This window comes from Frankliniella occidentalis, unplaced genomic scaffold (assembly GCF_000697945.3).
Source record: "Frankliniella occidentalis isolate FOCC.00 unplaced genomic scaffold, Focc_3.1 Scaffold66, whole genome shotgun sequence".
NCBI lineage: Eukaryota > Metazoa > Arthropoda > Insecta > Thysanoptera > Thripidae > Frankliniella > Frankliniella occidentalis.
The window spans coordinates 769,100-784,383 of NW_026267196.1; the positions used below are offsets into that span (position 1 = coordinate 769,100).

The 15,284-nt window shown below is 53.8% G+C and overlaps 1 protein-coding gene across 1 annotated transcript; it reads right to left on the minus strand.

The window, feature by feature from the left end:
- Positions 1-7,708: 7,708 nt before the first annotated feature.
- On the minus strand, positions 7,709-13,491 carry LOC113211094 (homeobox protein Nkx-3.2-like). The gene is made up of 3 exons (XM_052268281.1): positions 12,984-13,491; positions 9,297-9,493; positions 7,709-8,817 (listed from the first exon to the last, which is right to left on the minus strand). The coding sequence occupies exons 1-3, from the start codon at positions 13,423-13,425 to the stop codon at positions 8,281-8,283; spliced, it is 1,176 nt and encodes a 391-aa protein (XP_052124241.1). The 5' UTR covers positions 13,426-13,491; the 3' UTR covers positions 7,709-8,280.
- Positions 13,492-15,284: the final 1,793 nt, after the last annotated feature.

A 15,284-nucleotide genomic window follows, 5' to 3' on the forward strand; every position in this document is an offset into this window, starting at 1 on the left:
TAATTTAATATTGAAAAAAATACAAAAGAATCATACACAACCGCAATACAGTTCAGCAAGTGCAATGCAATGCATTAACAGATTATTTATACTCTGTGTTGGACACTTTCACTTTACGTTTTGTGATCACGCAAAAAAACATCAACAAAAAAACACATTACTTTTACGCATAGCAACTAACTAGCACTCGGTTCAATACAAAACGCACCCTACTTATTCAGACTCGGTATCTGATTCTTCCAAGTCGATGCGATAGGACTTCGGCACAACCTGCAAACAATAAAGGGGAAAATGAACTTATTCGGTAAAGAAAAGCGAATGGTTGTCTCATCGAGTGGATCAAGTCACGACTTACGTAGCCTGGTCTGAACACTTCGTTCATATCATACAAAGGCATAGCTTCTCCGGGTATGTCGGTCGTGCCGACACCAGCACACCTCACAAAGTTGTCCATAAATTGTTCCATTTTGTGGCGTCCTTCTTGAGCAGCCGCCCACAACTTGTCGTAAAGCGCCTCTCGATGGAATGGGCCCCTGACATTACTACTGTAAATTCCTTGGGCATATGCTTTCAGGCGCCGTGCGTTCAGGTCTTTGTGACTGTTTACATGCTTCCAACTAGATGTAAGTTTTCCGTCGAAGGGGCACATAATTTTTACATTTTGAATCACGGCAGTGCGATTGTTGACTCCAAACTGCAACAGAAAGTTTATTACTGGGCATTTGTCTATGTATTAAATACGCAAGTTAAGTTTAGAGTTTTTGCTTACGCCATGCTGCGTTGCAAGCTTCACTTTTTTCGCGTGGCCGGAGTTTTGAGTAGTTTCTTTCTGTGCGCTGTTTCCTGGTGGCTTGTCCTCTAACTGCTTGGGGTGCACCTCGTCGCACCTTGTAAGCCGCACTGAGCAGTCTTTCATCTTCGGAACACCCGCTTTGTTCTGTGGAAATTGTTCAATTTTAATAAGTACGTGTCACCTTTTTTTCTTTTTTCAACAGCGAGCAGAATCAAACTTACCGAGTGCACAAATCGCGCTGGCATACTGACGAAGCTGAAGGCAAAGAAATGAGTAATATGAGCTGTTTGGTTTTTGTTTGACTTACGCAAAGTTAGAAAGAGGGATTTTTATATCTACATGTATTCGAACTAAATTTTCGTTTACAATGGAGTGGGTGCCGGAGGCCCCTATACGCTTTGCTGTACCGCGTGGCAGTTAAAAACGAAATTAAGGCATACGCAATCAATTAATTCAAACATTCCCGGCGAACCTTGCGCGGAGAGTACTTTCGGACCCTATGCCTCACCACTACTTCCTACTAACGTGCCAGTGGTATGCAACGCGGAGGTCTGATATACGCCAGGTCCGACTCTTGTTCAGGACCCAACCAATCAGCTCCTGGCTGCTCCCATCAGCACGCTTTCGTTTTCGCGGAAGCCAGAGCCACAGACAAGGTAATTAGCCCCTTAGCTTTATAGGGATTAATCCCTACTGTCACCAGGGCCAACCCAAGAATCTTAACAACTCTGACTTCACTGGTAGAGGAAAAACAAATTTAATCTGAAATAAAAACAATATTAAAAGGCAGTGTACCTTAACCGACCTTAACGCAAGGTTCACCCAAAGTAACCAGGTGAAAACGTGAAAGTTGCAGTGACGAAGGGTCTGAAATTCAGACCCAGCCGATACCTCCCGATTAAACCAATATAAACATGAAAGTTGCGGTGACGAAGGTTCTGAAATTCAGTACTAGCCGATATCACGAGATTAAATAAAGATAAACGTGAAAGTTGCTATGACGAAGGTTCTGAAATTCAGTACTACCCGATATCACGAGATTAAATCCCAGCCAAGCCCATCTTATGCCATCCCAATAAACCGAGGTGATCATAAAATTTGCGGTGACGAAGGTTCTGGAATCCAGTACCAGCTTTTGCAAACAGGTGCGGGTGCAGGTTAGGTCATCTCATTTTGGTAGTCGAAGTCGGCGATTTCGGAGGTACGCACATTTTAAATTAGCAAAATCAAACAAAATGTTTTTGCCAATACGTAGGCCGTACCGTGCCCTATCCAAAACCATGTAGCGTGCCAGGTAGCGGTGACGCGATCACTGAAAAAATTAAATAATGTCAAAAACGCCTGCGTACTAGGCTACCGTGCGCTACAGGCGTGTAGTGCGGGCAGTCTATGTGACGTCACCACAGGCGCAAATACCTGATTTTTAAACTTTTTCCAGTGATCGCGTCACCGCTACCTGGCACGCTTCATAGTTTTGGATAGGGCACGGTACGGCCTACATATTGGCAAACACAATATGTTTGATTTTGCCAATTTCGGCTGCCAGGAGCGACCCGCGCGGCCCGCGACGTTTGGGCCCCTGGAGACGCCCGGTCAGTCGCGAGCTCGGATTCACCATGTCGGATGTGAAGTAGGACCCATAGGGTCATACTTCAAACCCGAGCCGTCACCTTTGACCCCACCGTGTCAGCACGGCAGAGCCGACAAGGTGTCGGGTCACCGCGCGCCAATTTCGAGCCCGCTCGGAAAATCGCGATGCGGGTCGGGTAAACGTTATCGCACAGGGCTCAAACTTTGCACAGGGTCTCTGCTAGGTCTAATCTATCACGAGACGTGCGTACCTCGAAAATATTTTTCCGGTGAGATGGCCTAGTGCAGGTGGAAGTGGTGTGTTGGCCATAATGTGTTACTGAGAACATGAGTAATCTCACTTTGCAGTTTGAGGTGTGTATGAGAGTGGACGAGGGGGGGGGGAGATAGGGGAGGGGAGTAGACTTCGAACCAGACCTGACTAAACACTTGACTCCACCCTCACTAATTTTACTTAACATTAAATGGCCCGACCGCTGTGAGGTGGTTCCCCTGATCTGGTCTGGCTGCTCTCGTCTCACCCTGTCAAACGTCTCCTCCCAACCACTCGGAGAGCCTTCTCTGCTCTCTCAATACTACATTCCACGAAATTCAACGATCGCAAGGAAAGATAATTATTCAGGAATACGTCGCACTCCGGTGGTTGCGGGTGGTTGTCACGCAACTCTTTTTATTTTTTACCGTCATTCACAATTTGGTGTGCAGGCGCGGTATGGGGGGTCGTATCTAGTGAGCGGCCTGAAAGGTAGGCAATTTGTACTACAAACCCCCTGTATGTATAGGCAACCCACAGTACATCGCCCCCCTGTCGCCCCCGTCTTATACCGCGCCTGTTGGTGTGAGACACTTCGACACGCACTTTTAGGTGTTGGAAAGGTCGAAGAGTCTTTCGTTGATCAGTCGGCGACCGTCTACACATGAGGGGAGGACATTGACCCATGCAAGTCTTGCCCGCTCACATGTAACGGGGGTGACCCCCTCACCCCTAGCCTTTTCACCGCTTTTCTCCCTGGAGCCTGCACTGGCCCACCGCGGATTTCTGCCGCCTCTTTGGCGCGATCCCAGGTGCCTTGTTTTAACGAAGTGGTGCAGCGGTGCAGCACTCTCACCCCCGTTGGGGGTGCGCGTCGCTACCCCCTGCCCGTGCGTTGTCGAGCCCGGTGTAGCGACGACGTCTGTTCAAGCGCACGGCGTATTCCGCCACGCATGTAGTTCGTCTGTTTGCTCGCAGAGGGCGCCTTGGCAGTGATTGACGAAGGGGTGACGATTTCGACTGTTACCCGATGCACGAGACTGCACATAGCTAGCTCAATTGCAACTGTGTGAATGCCGCACACTTGTGGGGGTGTAAATTTCCACTCGCAGTACAGTTCGACAAAGAAAACAGGTCTTCCAAACTTCAGGGAAAATTCACACCTCAGTTTGTACTAGTGTGCAGATGGGAATGCATTTACCTGTTAAAGTTTGCGACATTCATACACCTAAACTTGTGGGTTATTAAAAGGTACCCGTTAGGTAGGATCGACCACACCACTTGCGCGCAGTTTCTCCACCGCATGCACGCGTGCAGGAGGGTTATGTCAATTATTCGCTTGACCGTCGTATTCAGGGACTTTATGTTGACTGTTAGTCAAATCTCACAAATTTATTTGATGCGATATCGAGGCGCGATCACAACGTTTCTATCGCTGCCCAATCACACCCTTCCCTCGTCCACCTGCCTGGGGGGTGAGGTCGGCACGAAGTGTGTCATTTTATTTCGTCCGTCGTCGGAACCCGATTCCTTCGACCAATTTTCGCCTTTGACTCCCCCAACCCGCGCGCGCGGCTGCAGAAAGGGGTGGGCGGAGGAGTAAGGGGTGGGAAAAGGGGGGGCTATTTGTCGCTCGACCGAGAAGAGAGCAGCACCAGCAGCAAGTTGGCGACAAGAAAGTAGCTTGCCATTGTGTGTCGATGGATGGAAAGTTGAGTCGAGGAGACCCCTACCCGCCATTCGTAGGATGGCCCTCGCCGTCCTGACTGGAATACTCGATGAGCTGCTGTGCGGAGCAGGGCCGGGGAGGGCGAAGGGGGCGCACATTCAGCGGGCGACGGAACCCGCCTTAGCTGCGAAAGAGGAGACGGAGAGGCGGATGTGGCTCAAAAAGCTTCAAAAGGTAAAATTTTCCACAATTCACTGGTAAAATGTGAAAAGGGCGTAAGTCCAATGGGGAGCCCGTTTTCACTTTTCACCAGTGAATTTCATGAGTTTTATTATTATAATTTTCTTTTGTCGTCTGAAGGAAGAATTGCACTGCACGTGCTCCGACGTTAAGTTTTCTTCCGCAAATGAATTGCCGCTCAGGACTAAAGAGATTTCTCGTTTGTTGTTCTCATGTGTCCTAAAGTGCTCCAAGGAGGACAGACGCTGTGAGTGCGACTCCGTACTTATTTTTTTTTTCCGGGCGCCTCCGCTGCCCTCCATCGCCCTCCAGGTAACTGGCGCCCCACCGACTTCGCGTCGTTCGCACGCGCTCAGCCAAAGATGAGCGGAAAGTTGCGTGAGTCTTTCTCTGCTCCGCGCCCTGCCCCGCCGCCTCGCTCGTTTTGACGTGATTTTCCACCCCATTCAGCCGTCGGACAGCCCACTCCCTGCCGCCGCCGCGGAGCCCTGGTGGAGCCGCGCCGCGAGCATCTCAGTTCCGTCATTCACTTGATTCATTTAATCCTTTGAGGGCACGCCCTTTTGAGCTGAGTTGACCCGGAGGCGCCCGAGATAGGGGGAGGCTGGCGCGGTGGCCCGCGGACTGGGACTCGCTCACCTCAAGCGTTATTTTGGTTTCCGAATAAAATAATAATTTTAAAACTAGAAACTGTAATGTGTTTTGTTGTATGCCTGTGCCGTTAAGGTGTGAAAGGGTGCGGCTACTTGAGGCGACACGTGGAGAAGAGACGGCGTGAAAAGGGGACGAATTTAAGTAATCGGCGGAAGGACGCGGTGGTGGGGGTTGAGACGTGATGGAGAAGGGAAACGGGGAAAAAATTGATACCGAAGGAAGAAGGGGGGGTTCGGGGGACGAGGGCGAAGAAAGGAGAGCAAAGAGTCTGCCTGATTGGGAGACATTTTCCGGTGAGCGTGCTCAATAGAGCCCCTACAGTCCCGCTCTGCGATTAGTGGTGGGGTGGGGCGAGTCCAGGGACGGCGCCAGGGGCCGTGGGGGTAATTTTCCTTGTCGGTTTCTCGACTTGAAATAATTTCCTGGTGATGCCAAAGGCCAAAGCGGTGCGCCTTCAGAGTGAGAGGCTGCAGAGGCACACGGCGTCGCTCCTCGGGACATCTCTGACCACACCGCACGTGGCTCTGCATGCTCTGGGGAGGAAGTGGGGGAATCCAGCAATTGGTGCAATGTTGATGTCACCGACGGTAGCCGTAGCGGCACTGCGCTTTCATCATCCCCTCCTAGTTTTAGTTATAGCATTCGTTTTCTAAAAGAGTACTGTGCAAATTGATTTCCACTGACCTCCCTCTACGTGTGTGCATGCCAGGCCGTGCCAGGCACACTTATGATAAATCGGTCGACCAAGACGACTGTTGCTAACAGTCGACCCTGTAGGCACACACTTGTGCATGCCTGCAGGCACGCTTTTCCTGATGTGCACATGGTCGACTATTTGGGTTACAAGTCTGTACATAAAAGTCGCAGTAAAGTCTTTGGTTACTTCACGTGCTGAAATTCGTGGCCCACGAATCGTGAGTACCCAGATTTGTGTATTCCCTTTGATCAAATGGATGGGGATACAAAAGGGGAAATGAGAATTGGCAACAAAGAAACTGTAAATCTGTCGTGGAATGAGTGGAAATGCGTTGCGTCCGTACAGTGTTATAAGCACACAGTTTGTGTACCGTTTACGCCCGCGTTTGCGCGGTGTGAGGGTAGTGAGGGGGCGTGGCGGAGCGCTGCGGGGAGAGGGGCGGGAAGGAGCCCTCTGTTGGGGACGAATTAGGGAGTGGGCGGAGCGCGAGGAGGCGAGCGGCAAGAGAAAAAGAAAAGCGAATTGCGGCAATTTGTGGCGTGGCTACGCGCGGCGTTTGAGAGCGATCAGCCGAACTCGCTGCCGGGCGATCATCAAAATACGGGGAAAATATTTCAGCCGGCCAATTGGGCCGGGAGAAGACAACAAAAAAGAGACGAGGCGACGGCGTAATAATAATCAATCGCTTTTTCTTTCCTTTCCAGTTTTTATTGGAACCGTGTACACGATTGTGCGCTTTCCCATTGCTCACCAGACGGAGGCAATTAGCCAACACGGTGCACTCGCTCAGCGCGGGAGTTGAGCAGGTACACTGATTGGATATTTAAATACTCTAAGGTGTTTAACAGTAAAGTTTGATCACGGAGAAGTGGTTAACTTCAGGGTTGGCCATGAAGCTTCGGACACTTTAAACTGATTTACTGTTCAACACTTTATAGTACTTAAATATCCAATCAAACACTTGAAACCGTGCAACATAGTGTTGAGCACTTGGATGTGGATGTGTTGCACACTTCATTTAACAGGGTAGGGGTTAACGATTGCAACTTTTCCAGGAAAACACAGCATATATATTAGTATCTACGGCGTTCAACTCCTTTGGGAGCGGTACGCTGACGTTGAACACCTTTTATATCCGTGTAAGTTATATTTCTGAACCGATTGCTAACAAGCTATACTTAAAATTTCGATGTCAACTGTCAACGGCGCCATGCTGATAATTTATGTTTTTCTGTATTTAAATTTTTGACACGTATGACATTTTGTCTGCTGTTTAGGATTTTTCTGCAACAACCACGTGAGTGTCGCGAATGAAATGGGACGACAGTCTGCATTCTGTTTTATGACACTGGTTGAAGACAAACAGGTCACTTTGCCTTTGTCTGCCTCGCTCTTCTGAAACCCCAAATTTTGTTTATGGCTGATTCGTTCAAACTTCTGAAAATCATAACACTACAACACTGTCACTTTAATAGTGATACTCGATGTTCCGTTTTTGTAATAGGGTTCTACGGCTGTACTCTGTCAATTCAAATGTGTACATGGTACACATTAAAGAAAGTGGACATGGCATGTATGCTTTCATTAATGTGTACATGGTTATGTTCGCCATTGGAGATCCCCCGCGCGGCCGCGCTCCACTCCCCGCCCAGGTAGCGGCCAGCGCCCGCAGCCGACTGTGCCGCGCTGCACCGGTGCGCTCGTGTTGCCTACCCCGCCCAGGTAAGGCGGCGTCGGTGGCTGGCCCAGCTGCCGGCTGCCTTTTCATTCGATATGGGTCTGTTGGGTTATTCTCTGGCCATGAAGAGTTACGACAAACCATACTTTGCTAACAAAAAAGAATTCTCATTTATTGTAACAACAATTTTTTCACAAGTACACGCTTGAGTTCGTGATGTCGTATTTAACAAACAAACCAGGTGAGGTGCGAGACAGGATCAAAAGAACACATTTTACCACGGAATCACTTGTGATCTTTGTATGACATTCACATGGCAAAATTGTGCGAGTGTTTGTACATATCATTGCATCACAACACGCCCTATTTAATAGAGATCAATAAAATTTGACTAAAAATCATTGTACTAGTTCCTACGTTTGCTGCTCTCCGCGATTAAAACTATAATACATTTATTTACAAAACGAATCCTAACCCCACCTTACTTCATTTATCGTGGTGGGGTTACGAACTAAAACTATCCAACAGTATAAAACATAACTTTAATAAAAACAAAAAATCTAAAAGTAATACCCTTGAACGTGTGACCTATCTATTTCTGCTAGATCATCAAAATAATGCTTGCGCTTTGGAAACAGAGTCAAAAGAACGCCCGGCCAATTTTTGAGTCTTAGCGCACGACAAAAGAGTCTGTGAGAGAGTCAATTTACTGCGGCGAGAAGGAGGCGGGCGGCCGCGGCAGGTCCAGCTGGTCGGGTGGCGGCAGCCGCGAGACGCCGGGGTACAGCAACGGGTAGTAGTAGTAGGGGAAGGGGAGGCCCTGCGGCGGGTACATGAGCGGGCCTTGCTTGTGGTCGGGCAGCGCGCCCAGCGCCGACAGGGAGGGCTGGTCGTTGCGCACCAGGACCTTGACGGCGACGCGCTTGGCCGAGGAGCCTCCCCCGCCGCCCGCGGGACCCGCCGGCCCCACCTGCTCCTGCAGCTGGAGCTGCTTCCGCTTGGTCTTGTAGCGCCGGTTCTGGAACCAGATCTTGACCTGCGTCTCGGTGAGCTTGAGGGCGTGGGCGAGGTCGGCGCGCTCGGGGCCCGACAGGTAGCGCTGCTGGTGGAAGCGCCGCTCCAGCTCGAAGACCTGCGCGTGCGAGAAGGCGGCCCGCGACCTCTTCTTGCGCACGGCCGGCCCCGCGCCGCTGCTGCTGCCGCCGGCCTCGGCGTCCGGCACCGCGCCGTGCAACCCCGAAAGCTGCGCAAGGAACAACCTGGAGTTAGTCGTGAGCGCGGTCGTGAGCATATGAGTACATTATGGAGCTGGGGAACAAGAACAAGGTGGCGTGAGTTCGAAAACCGACCACCAACTTTAGACAGATCGTTCCAATGCGGGTTTTTGCAAGTTTTCTGGTTGTCATTTTAAGCGGACTAGCGTCGTTGTATTTTGTGGCACTGCCATCAAAATGCAACACGATTAATCACAATCACTGTGAAAAATCTCTTTGTACAATATTTTAATTTTTATCAACAAAACATGTTGTCAATTTGCGACAGCCTATTAATGCTTGTCGATTAATTCTAAGTCGATACGAAGTGTTCGTAAATTTACAATGTTTAAATTGTTAGTCTTCAACTTTCGACAGATTTTGAAAATTTTTCCCGTAAACCTACGAATATTTTTCACAGTGGCATTGAATCGAACTGGTGTTCGCAGGTTATGGACCTGGACCTCACCTGTAGACTGGCGAGCCGGTGCTGCTTGAGGGCGGCGAGCTGGTGTAGCGCGGCGTGCTGCAGCGGGTGCGGCACCCCGCCCCGCGCCCCGGCCGCCGCGCTCAGGAAGGCGAAGGGCGCCGCCGAGCCCCGCATGTCCAGCAGGTCCACGTCGTCGCCGTCGCCGTCGATGTCCACGTCGCCCTCGCCCTCCGAGTCTGCGGGCAGAGGAAGACACACACAGGTAAAACACTTTTGCTCGACTTTTCCCGTGTGGCCGTGACGCTGCAGGCCTGGCTGGCCGGCGCCCCGACCCGGCCCGACGCGCGCGCCTTGCGTTGCGTGTCAAAGCGGATCGGAGCGCGTGTCTCCCACGCCTATCGCCCGCCTGAGTAATGGCTTGGGCACGACGAATCCAGACGAACTCCCCTTTCTTTCCGTTGCGTTTGGTCACCCGCTAACGCCCGCTATATTACACTGGTAAAGCGAAAGGTGTGACCAAAGTAGCGCTGCTGTTGGTGCCGACCCAAATCTTGGCCCCACTTTGCAGTAGTGTGTGTTTCTTAGCACGTGCCCCAGTGTTCCGGGTAGGGTACGGTCTCCTACCCCATTCTCTCGCAAGGCACCATGGCCCCTTGTGGCCCTACTCGGTAAGAACGAGTCCTGGGATTACCAGCAGAGCTGGAGCCCTGGAAACAAGCAATTATACCAGGGAGGCCACTGGAAAAACCCAGGACATCCTCTGGGAAAAAATTGCACGTTTCCAGAGCATCCCTTGTGGGATTCTTCCAAGTCCCCTGCTGGAACTGGAAAACACGGCAAACTCCTCCTGGCAATCTCAGCAGGAGGACTCGTTCGTCACGACGCGCCATCACGCGGCGCACCCTCCCTGAGCACCTAGTACCTCGCACAGGTGGGGGGCGTGACCGAGGCGGTGACTCGGCGCCCATGCACACGCGCCGCCGCTTTTAGCAGAATTACTCCTTTCGGCCGCCATTATACGCTCGCCTGGTGGGGGCGCTGCGCCCCTCGCAACAAAAGGGCCCGGCAGGGGGGCGTTGTCTAGTGCCTTCCGCCCTCGGGCTATAAATAATAGTGTGGCCCGCTGAAATCTTTTTACGTAATGTCAACAGAGGCCAATCTCCGGCCAGCCAGCCCAGGGCGGGTGTGACGCAGCGCGCGCGCAACGGGCTATTATCTCTGCCTTTTTCCTTACGCTCTTGCGCCCCTCTCCACCCCCTCACCCCTCTATATGCATTTCACAATTTTATTAACCCCTCCCTAACTCAAAATATTCGTAATGCGGGGTATAAGTTGGCATGCGTGGTACAAATTACAAATTCGCAACTATTACAAATCTTGAACACTCCCCCCTCCTCCTTCCCCTTGCTCCTCTCGGAGCCAGCAATTGCGACTAGTAGGTTACCTATGTCGTAACGGAAAGCGCTGAGCAACCCCTTCCCGTATGCCCCTCCCCCTCCCTTCGCCACTGTCTGCATCATCCCCACCTCACCCCCTTTCCCCGAGTCCTAAGCGTCCGACAAGCGCGCTCCGTGTCCTTTTAGCGGGGATGAAACGGAAGTTGTGGCTTTCGGAGGGGGGGAGGGAAGGGGTGGTTTGGAGGGGTGGAAGGTGGAGGGAGCGTGCCAGCGCGTACAGGGCACCGCCGCTGACGGCAGGGGGAGGAGAGGGAGGGAGGGGGGGGGGGTACTCGAGATGCGTTTAGGCAGTCATTTATAGCGTATCAATCCCATTGCGGGCCGCCGCCTCGGCCGCCGCGCGCCGCGTCGCGCACTCCCCGGAAGTTGTAAATGGGATTGATTCACACGCCTCTGGTCTGGGCCAGGTGCACCAGAGACCTGCATGCCCGTGATTTGTTGAATGATTCGTAATAATTTTTTATGTTTGGTAATTCTATGTTTTCTATTTCCTTTGCTCGCGCGCCCTCGTCTTCACGGTGTTGTGTGCGCGTGTGCGGTGGTGGGCCGTCCGCCCCCCGCTACCCCTGCCACCCCTTCGGCCCCCTTCAAGCCCCCGCCGTGCCCACCGGCCAAGGCACGGGCGCGTGGACCGTTTTGCAATCGCACCAAACATTGTGCTTCTCCTGTTGCACCCATTAACTCGGCATAGGCACTTTGGTTGTTTACCCATCACTCTGGGCTGGTCGAGCCGTCGGGGCGTTGCGTGGCTTGGCGCGTCGCGTGGCGTGGCGTGGCGGGGCAAGAGTGGTGTGGAGAATGGAGGTGGTGGTGGCTGCCGAACTAAAACACTGGCGCCGAATTGGGCCAAGAGGTGCGCGGCGGGGTCCTGCAGACCATGCGTCCCAAGTGGGCGCCGCGGCAGCTTCTCTACCCCGCACGTGTCTTTCTCGGTCTGAAAAATCCGCGCATCGTTTCCGATTGTTTATGTACCGCGCGTTCAGATCGGTTGCAGACTGCCACAGCATCTTTTATGGACAAATTACATTCACAGCGTCGCAATTTACTTCAGCAATATTAATGCACAATACAAAAGGTATTCCGCTGGGAATAAACCGGCAATTGACGACGGAGGTCCGCACAACGCACACCTCGACTGTCTCTCAGTATCTTTGGGCGGTCTGCTCCTGCTCGTCGGTAGCTGCCTGACGGTATAATGGCCAAATCAATAAAAAAGCTTTTATTGAGCAGCTCTCCAAATATTTGGGGCGAGTGGAGAGGGGAAGGATGAAGATGAGTCCGCATACGCCACTCAAACCCCCTCATATCTGGAGTGCCATAACAAGCACTTGACTCGCCCAGGAGACGGGGAGGAGGAGAGGGGAGGGTGGAGGATCAGGTCGGGGCTCGGGGCCATGCGAGGGAAGAGGGGGAGGAGGGGTGTCTGTTGGGCTGGCTGCATATATGTGAGGAAGGGAAACACTCCTGGCAGAGCACTGCTGCCCGCGCCAAAATGGCTATATGGGCTGGAAGGTAAACGGATCTATCCATACAGCCCATGTGTCGGGGAGCTCGCAGGCGCCCTCCCCCAACAGAACACCAAACGCGACGATCGCTGCGGGACGGAAGCGCGGGAGCTGTATTTACGTAATCCGGTGCTACTCTTACTCGCGTAGTAAACGGCTGGCGCGACTAAATGCCGATCTCTCCATAGTCGTATACGTCACTACTCCTACCGCGACTCCGCGAATAGCCCCGTCCCACTATGCGGTGTACTACGTCTTCTCTTCGAAGAAAACTGTTCCGTCTGTCCGTCTGCCTGTCTTTTCTAAACGCGCGCATGCCCTCGAAAAAGTGGTCACTTCGGCTGACGTCAAAGCGCGTGCCCGGGGCAGAGCAGCGCACAGCAGAGCACAGCGAGCAGCGGTTCAGAGAAGAGCCGCGCCTCCTCTAAGAGTGGCTCGCCTGCAAATATTTGAGCCGTCATCTTTTGTGCCTGCTGTCCGAGCCCGAGCATCGCGCCGACGCTGCGCCCCGCACCCTGCACCTCGCGCCCCGCTCCTCGCACCCCGCTCTCCGAACCCCGCTCCTCGCACCCCAAACCTCGTCCACGTCCACATCAAGTCCCATAAGCTAGGCAGACAATCCTTGCTCCTGGCTTCGTGTCGTGTTGACCACCCCGTTGTCACCACAGATACCTCTGGACTCAGAGCGCGCGCGCGGCACGTTCGACGGTTTTCGAACACCGGAGACAGAATAACTACCTTTGACACCTTGCGAAGGTACTCACCGCTGTACTCGTGTTGCCGCCGCTGCGCGCGCATGTCCAGCGCCTGGTCCTCGCCGTGGAGGTCGCCGTGTAGGTCGCCGTGTAGGTCGCCGTGCAGGTCGCCGTGCTGGTCGGGGTGCCGCGGACTGTAGCCGCCGCCGTGGCTGCCCCTGGGACTCGGCCCCGAGCTGGGCCCCGGGCTGGGCGCCGGGCTGGACCCCGGGCTGCTGCTGCGGCTGCCGTGGCTGTGGGGGCTCCGCGCCCTCGCGGGGCTGCGCGGCAGGCCCGGGGAGGACATCGGGGACGCGCGGAGCAGCTGGCCGTCGGACGAGCACGTCGACGACAGCCTCCGGTGCGCCGCGGTGGCGGCTGCGGCCGCGGCGGCCGCCGTCTCCTGCCGCTTCATGAGGATGTCCGCGATGGAGAAGGGCGTCACCGACGAGCTCATGGTGGTGGTCGACATGGTGGCGGTGCGCGCTCAGTCACTGCATCGCACTGGGGCCGGGCCCGTCCGCTCCGCGCGCGTCGGTGTGTGGGAGGCGTCTGAGTGCAGCTCGCGCCCGCTACCTACCCCCTCCTCCTCCACCACCCCCGCCTCGCCCCACCCCGCCCCGCCAGCAGGCCCGACCGCCGCTGCTGCTACTGCCGGGTGGGGTGGGGCTGAGCACATTCAAGTAAAAGAGGCAGAAACAGAAGCCAACAGATTTGCCACTTGTGAGTGTGTGTGTCTGTCTGTATGGCATGCGGGAGGGTATGGAAGTCTTGCACTCTCATGGGCCCGAGTGGGAGGCCTCAGTTCGGGGATTTCTGCCTACTCCACAGGTTCCACGGAGATTACTACGTCGAGTGTTCACTGAGCGCTGGCAGTTACACACAAGAAGGTCGACTCGGGGTCTCGACTGTACACACAAGTAGGCTGCATTGCTCTGCGCACATCCAGAAAAATGAAAAGCTGTAGCAACCATCGTATGATTATTTCAGGGATAGCCATCACGCGATGGTTGAGGCAACATTGTAATTGCCTTTAGAACGAAAGCATAGTTCTGTATTATTGATAATTTTGTATTATGGTAGTACTTCCTGAGGTTGCCGTTTTATGGTTGTTAGAGCGCTCCACTTCTCTGGGTGCACTTTTGTAGTTACACTGTATCGCATGCAGGCGTGCATGCGAGTTTGCCTATCGTCACTCACCACGGCGCCTTACGGCTCCGACGTAGGCAAGCCATCACCACGCGGTGCAGTATAACCGCGTGGTTGGGACTGGCGTTTGCCTTATCAGCCACCTGGTGTGGCTTACGAGACTTGCAACTTGCATTGCATTTTTGTCCTGATGGTTTTGTCCTCATGAGGCTATGTGGCTCATTGGGTACTCGGTAAGCCCGTGTGTCGAGGTGTCTCCTCGGCCGGGCATTCCCTGCGAGCATGGCGCGCGCCCTCTCGCCCCTCCCACTGCCCGCGCCGGCAGCGCCAGCCAGTGGGAGCGCTCGGCGCCCGGCGTCGGCCCCGCCCCCCGCCACGCCCCGCTGCCCGCCTCGCCGCGCCCCGCCCCGCCACACCTCGCGCCCCGTCACCGAACTCGGCCGGCGCTCCGCTCGCGTCCGTCGTCCGCTACTTGGCGGAATGGAAAGTGGGTCACCCACTGGACATTCAGCAAAAGTGCTTGAAATGTGTCAAATGGCCACTCAAGTTCAAGCCGTCATTTTAACATTTTAGTGCGATTGACTGATTCTTCTATCTCTCAACTCTGCTTGTAGCAGATTTGCTTTTGCACCGGACAGATATGCAATTAGCTTGATAGTGATGGCTGCAAACAACTACCCCCCCCCCCCCCCCCCCCCCCCGATCTAAATACTCACCTCCTCACTCTCTCCGCGTCTGTCGCAGCGGTGGTGGATCGTCGCCGCCGTTGCTGCGTCAGACAGATCTTGCCCGAAGAAGGCTATTTCATTCGCCGGCAGGCTGCCTCTCCTCCTTCGCACTCCGCCCCACTCTGTCCCTCATCCGCAAGGAGGCAAAGGAGCCTTATTTGACGGCACTACATAATTTCCCACGCGTCGCGATGATTACCCCACGTTTCTCTCTCTCCTCCGTATCCCTCTCTCACTCTCTTCCCTCCCTTTCGCTCTGCCTCTCCAGGCGTGAGGGTGAGTAAGAGAGGGGAGAGAGGGAGAGAGAGAGAGAGAAGGGAATCGGAGCGGCTTGTAACAATAATTCCTAACCACACACATACGGCTGCAATTTTACGCGTCGTCGATCTGATGGGTCCACCGCGCCACGCAGCGCCACGCCACCCGCCCGGCGGGGGGCGGCGCTCGCGCTCTG

Bases quoted from the DNA above. Each gene is read 5' to 3' on its own strand.
- LOC113211094 (XM_052268281.1), bottom strand. From the start codon at position 13,425: ATGTCGACCACCACCATGAGCTCGTCGGTGACGCCCTTCTCCATCGCG. The intron at 9,494-12,983 runs GTGAGTACCTTC...CTCTGCCCGCAG, and splicing joins GCGGCAACACGAGTACAGCG to ACTCGGAGGGCGAGGGCGAC. The intron at 8,818-9,296 runs GTGAGGTCCAGG...TTCCTTGCGCAG, and splicing joins ACCGGCTCGCCAGTCTACAG to CTTTCGGGGTTGCACGGCGC.